General features: G+C 44.2%; 1 protein-coding gene across 1 annotated transcript in view; it reads right to left on the reverse strand.

The window, feature by feature from the left end:
* The window catches only part of UTRN (utrophin), a 619,010-nt gene that overhangs the window by 30,072 nt on the left and 582,499 nt on the right, over window positions 1–6,439 (reverse strand). The window contains exons 66-68 of the mRNA XM_045294578.1: window positions 3,800–3,838; window positions 3,526–3,591; window positions 1,903–1,968 (exon numbers count right to left, since the gene is read on the reverse strand). Of these exons, the coding sequence (XP_045150513.1) occupies window positions 1,903–1,968; window positions 3,526–3,591; window positions 3,800–3,838 (171 nt within the window). The remainder of the gene's footprint in view (window positions 1–1,902; window positions 1,969–3,525; window positions 3,592–3,799; window positions 3,839–6,439) is intronic.

Consider the following 6,439-nt stretch of genomic DNA (forward strand, 5'->3'; position numbering starts at 1 on the left):
AAAAAAAAAAAAAAAGAAGATGCTAGACAAGCCAGTCAACTCAAGATAATCTCATCTCAATATCCTGAACTTCATCACACCTACCAAGTTCCCTTGGCCAGACATTTTAATGTATGCGCAGGGTTCAGGGATTAGAATATGGCCATCATCTTTTGGGAGGGGTCGGGGTGTGCATTACTCTTTTTACCAGAGATGCTTGTCCCTGCTTTTTTCCTCCAGAGGCGCACTTACCAGTGTCCTCCATCGCCTGGCAGACTCGTGAGGTCAACAACCACACTTCTAGTCTCTCACGTACACTACCAGGGCAGTGATGGGCTGCTACGTGTTAACCACAGGCTCTCCAAAAGGAGGGGGGAAAGCCCTGCATTATAGTCATTATTGACGGCTGGTGTTTCGTTTCTCTCATCATGGCCAAGAAAATAACTTCACTAGCTGTGAAGAGCAGGAAAGCTCAAATATCTTTGACTAAGAAAAAGTGATAGAAAAGTAAAAGGCAAAGAAACCCTTGCAAGAACCGTGTAAAGAGAGCAGGTCCATCAAGCAGGCTTTCCCAGGTTTCACAGAATTCAAGATCTGATCATTCACCGATTAATTATATGATTGATTTTCTTTTCTAGGAATTAGTACTAAGTTTAAATGTAAACAGTGTTCATTCTATTTGGAGATAGCATTATCGAAATTCAGAATTACTTTCCTTTTTCATGGTCATGAGTAAACACATTTGAAAGAAGTAAGATTCTGGCCTTAATATTTAGGTTTTCATTTCATTACGTACTTTGGCTATTATCCGTCTAGGAGCGAATGATGTTGATTTAGGACATAATCAAGATATTTAATCACTTCTTATGAAGTACACAATACTAGTAGGTTAAAGATGAAAATGTATTATGAATACTCAATTATCTCAATTTGGGAACTGATCCACCTTCAGAATACATGAATAATATTCACAGAACTACATATTTTTTTAAAGTATTGACATGCTAATCTTAAGTTTTTTAAAAATTGGAAACTCTCCTGAGAACTTTTATATGTTTGAGGATAAAATAATTCTTAAAAGAACATCGAAAGCGGCATTCTGTGTTAGATGTTGTTTATCTCTCCCCAGTCTGAGAACAGAACACCTAAGTACTATTTTTCAGAGGTTTCCTGATTGCTTTTACAGCTTCCCACTGACTCCAGACCACCGTGAACCTGCCTGAGTCAAGCAAAGTTGATTCTATTGAAAGTCCTTAGATATCAAAACTGCTAATTTTATGGCAAAACAAATGCTCAAATCTCAAAATCCAGTGACATAAAATATAGTAGCATAAACAGAGATAAAATATTTGATGACAAATGTCCAAGGTCAAGTTAACACACAACAATGGGGATGTCAGAGATAACTATGTAGGGAGAAAGCTTTTATAAAAGTACTCTAAAAGCAGTGAGGCTTTTCTGAGATGGTAATAAAACAAAACATTGGTAGGGGAGTTAGCAATCTTCAAAAGGGGGTGGGTTTTACATTACTAAGTGCAAGGCTTTTGGAGAAAAAGTTAGTAGAAGAGAGAATTTAATAGAAAGGGCACACATTCTGTGGAGTTACACTGATTAAATATCAGACAAAAGATATGAATTGATAGACCTGTGATCATCAATAAAACCAACAGATTTTTTAAAGCTAAGGCAAATTAGATGGCAAACATAGAATGTTTCCATAGATTTATATGAAACTAAGTACACATATCCAGTTTATACCCTCCTGGCTTAGAAGGGCATAATCTCGGTAGGCCTTTGTGTAACCACTACTCCACTTCGACTGGGGTCAAAATCCAGTTATGATCCACGAAAACGATTTCCGATAGCCTTCATGCCACCAGTAACCGCCCTCCCCAAGTAGCACCACTCTCAGGATTTACTTACACGCTTCCTGTGGTAGAGCTGCTGTCAGTGACGAAGGACCCATTTGTCCTTTCCATCTGGGCCAGTCTGAGAAATGAAATAAAAAAGGTTAGACAGCCCGGCCATGTTGAGTCAGGAACATGCCCTCCGTCCTTCTTAAATTGGCACTGGGAAGGTCCCTATCTTCTAACAAGACTTCTAATGTTAAACAACATCTCATTTTGACTTACATTTCTATCACTCTGATCATAGACGTCTGTCTTCTGCCCATGTTGTCAAAGCTCATGATCCAGCCTCCTATCTGAGGCCCTCCCCCGCCCCACCACCCCACCAGCCACTAGCTCCAAGCTCTCTTTTACCCTGAGGACCCCTGGTCTACATACCCCACTGAAACAAGACCTCATATTTCACACCAGTCTGATTATGTTCCTCTCATCCTGAAAGACCATCTATGAGTGCCTCTGACATAAGGTCGGAAGCCAACTTGTTAGCTAGTGGATTCTTCATTTTCTGGCTCCAGCCTCTCTCCCTTCCTTCAGTCCTATATACCTTTGCCTACCTACAGTTCCTGAACAAGCCACACTCTTTCCTAACTCGATGCCTGCTTTTCCCCAGACATTCTACTGGGTACAGAACCCCCTCAAATATTACTATGATTATGATACTTGTACTAATCTTTTTAAGGAGAGCTAGCCACTATCAAGAGCCCTGGTGGCATGTGGTTTAAACACGGGGCTGCTAATCACAAGGACTGCAGTTTGAATCTACCGGCCACTCCAGGGGGCAGTTCTACTCTGTGCGCCCTTGGTTCTCAGTGAGTCAGAAGTAACCCTATGGCAATCTGAGATACGACATAAATACAAGGTTAGGGTCCTGGTGAGGTAATGACTACTGAGCAGACTGCTAACCACAAAATCAGCAACTCAAATTCCCCAGCTTTGCCAAAGGAGAAAGACAAAGCTGTCAGTTCCTATAAAGGTTTACATCCTCGGAAACCCTAAGGAGCAGCGCTACCCCATCCTACTGGGTCCCTCTGAGTCAGAATCTACTTGATGGCAAGGGGTTTGCTGCTTGATTTTGTTTATTTTTGTCCCTGGGGGAAATTCCATTATCTTTCAAGGCCATTTTCCCACAAATTTTTTGAAGCTCCTCATATAAGACGCGGCTTACTACTTACTATAGCCCACAGATGGCTAGTATACAATGTGTCCCCTCATCAAACGCAGCCAATATTTCCTATTGTTTGGGGACTCTGGAGCAAGCATAATGAAGTATTAGCATAAATTTAATTACATAATGTAATCCACATGCACACCGTCTACTGAGAATCCTTTCAATCCCGACTGTCAGTCATTGGAACTGGGTTACATGATCGAAAGCACCCGTGCAGAGGGTTAGGCTTCTCACGAGCTCAGTGATCACATCCCATAGAGCTATATTCTTCGGAGTATATATAGCAGGTGTTTGGGTGAGTGCAAATCACAACACGAGAAGATGAGAACCCAGATTCCAAATATAAGGGAGTCATGACTCCTGCAGGATGACATTGCTGATACCAAGGCATTTTGACACTGTGTGACGAATTCAGAAAGAAATGCATCCTGGCTGGACATGCAGACCAGGGCTGTGTTCGGGCTTCCTTACCGGGTGGCGTACTGCTCAATCCGCGAGTGGGTATCATCGTGGAACAGCTGAGGGGACTGAGAAGGGCTAGAAAGGAAAAACAAAATAACCGCTGACCACCCAAATGCGGACAGATGCTACTATCCGAAGTTCGCTTCTCCAATACTGAATGTGCCATGCAAGCAAACCACCAGGATTGTTACCCAGGATGCAGCGCTGTTACTTTAGAACAAGAGTTTAGTAATCACCCCCATGCAAATCCCACAGACCGGAACGTGGGGGTGTGCATACTCACTCGTAGTGCTCTGGCCACATACTGATGAGAGTGATAGGACTGCAGAGAGGGGAGAGGGAAACAAAAAGTCACAGAACAAACACTTTAGAGCCATGGACCACAGAGCAGGAGTGGGGACAGGGGGGCGGGGGGTGGTGGTCCTCCATTGGCTTCCATTCCTATGTTTGGTGCCCAGAGGTCTATCACGGAGAAATCAAAAGGAATAAGCCACAGTTATTAAAACAAAGAAGTCGTGTAGTCAAGGGTCTGCAGGGGCCTTTACACAGACACTGCGGGATATCTGTCACAGGATGCAAACACATCTTTAAACAGCCGGGCAGAGAAAAGAAGAAATGGAGTGTTTGGAAATCGCTTGAAATTGTAGAATAATTCTTCACATTCCAGAATACATCGAGGTTGAGGGGGATGCGCTAACTTTTGCTTTCTTAGCAAGGAAATCTGGCCGGAAGAGAGGATCACCGCAGATCAGATCACACACGGAGGGCAGAACTACACTGCACTAACAACACTCTGACTTTTCCGTCCTATTGTAAACGTAAAACTTACAACCACACACTACAGAAACCCAAAGGATGTGCACAAAGGATTTCTGTCTCAGAGGGCTGTGTAGTCTGCGTCTATGGATGTATTTAAAAAGTGCTGTGAGGTAGACCCCTTTCCCTACCTGCCACCTCAAACTTCTCCGGCATCAGGGCAGTGGAACCAATTCCTCTAGATCGTCCTATTTTCTTCATGCAAAGTGGTGCCCATACAGTCCCACTGCACGCGTGAAACGGATGTGCAAAGCAAAGCAACCCGCTCTGCTAAACTGAAACAACTGGGCTTGGAGCCTGGCCATTGTCTACCCAACCTAACACACTGCCCAGCGATCCCAAAGGCTCCGGGGAACAAAAGCTGAGAACTGGGTCATACTGAAAAGGCATGCAAGGTACTGGTGCGGGTAGAAGTGATAACCTACAAAGAACATCAGTTCTGTATTTCAGTAATTAAGTTAAGCCTCCGGCAAAGCTCATGACGACTAAAACCAACTCGAGATTTAGATGCACAGCCCCCTACAGGGCAAAGTTAGAGACTTTCTAACTTTCTCCCAAGAAAAACAAGAAGTCAGCCACTCCTAAAATTACTTAATATTAGATGTGTGCTATGCCTGACTTGCTCTAAAGGATTCTGTGACGCTTTTAGGGCCTGAGGTTCTCAGCAGACTGCTCTTTTGTCTGGTCATCCACTTGCCCCAGGACACAGGAGGTTGGGCCCCTGCCGTGTGCTGTTGATAAACCTTCTTCGGCTCCTCAGGCTCTCAGGAGAAATTCCAAATGCCTTTGCCTGGTTTCCGAGGCTTCCTTTGCTCTCCTTCCAGGTCTGGCAACTGTCTTCAGCTTTCCACCTCCATGCCCACAACCATCTGACCTCCAGGCATGCGAAATGCCCTCGCCTGGAATGTCTGCCCCCCCAGCAAGCACTCAACACTTGGACCTATTAATTTTTCCAGTGTAACTCAGCTCTCACTTTCTGTCCCAGGCTGGGAGTCTCCCCTCCACCTTCCCACTTCCTGTGAGTGGTTCCTGCTTTAGAGCAAACCAATCGAAACACACACGTATCGTTTCTACCTTAAACCAATATCAGGGAGCAAGGTGCTTGACATATCTTTAGGGAAACTGATCTGCCTCATTAGCCCATAACCATTGATCACAACTCTCAAATTACTGCCCCTGTTCTTCTGGCGGGATTCTCGGCTGTCTAGTCCAGGGTGCACATATGAATCAAGTCCTATTCATTTATTTTGGGGGTGGGGGAATGGTGTGCGAACAGGTATAAAATTAATAGAATAAGCCTTAGTGTGGGTTTGCTTACCTCCTCCTTAGTAAGCAACTCGCTTTCCCCCTTGAGCCTCCCCGTGCCTGCTTGATAAGAGGGTAAGAGACCCCCTTTTGCAAGGATGAAAGAGAAAGAAAATAAATCTCTGATCGGTGTCATAAATAACTTCAGCACATGTATCACTCCACTGATTTTCCCCAATGTTCTCCTCCCACAAATAGGAGACAAACACAAAATCAGATTTTTTACTACCCACTCACATAAATTGTTGCGGCAGAAGATTAAGTGGCCCTGTACCACACAGAGCTCGGGGGAACAAATGAACAAAACCGAGTCCAGCGAGCTCGTCCGAGTATTAAAGGAGAAGACCACGTGCCCACTATTTCCAATAGCTCGTAAATCTTTTCCAATAAGGTCCTCGTGGTCTCTTCTTCTTCTTCCTTCCTTCCTTTCCTTTTGTTTTCCTTCCACTGAAAATGCTGGGAAATTCCAGTCAGAGGCGGGGAGGCATTTTCTGAATCACAGCCCCGAATCACAGCCCGAATCACTGGACAATCATCCCTGTCCAATCTTTACTCCAAGCACGTCACTCAGAATAGAGTAGTAGGTGATGCCAAGGATTATGTCGACATTCAAAGGCCACTTATTAAAAGATGCCTAAATATGCATAAAAGATCATTCTGTAGGATTCATATGAAGGATTCGGGCACAGGATGGCACACCTACTACACAGAATGGCAATGGGCCATTGAGTTAGTTTATTGTGCCAACCTGGCCGATAAACACATGTGGGGTTAACTGAAGGGCAGAGAGGTAAATGGCTCT

Source organism: Echinops telfairi, unplaced genomic scaffold (assembly GCF_000313985.2).
Source record: "Echinops telfairi isolate 266 unplaced genomic scaffold, ASM31398v2 ScPeMD7_3533;HRSCAF=4204_0, whole genome shotgun sequence".
In the NCBI taxonomy this organism is placed as follows: domain Eukaryota; kingdom Metazoa; phylum Chordata; class Mammalia; order Afrosoricida; family Tenrecidae; genus Echinops; species Echinops telfairi.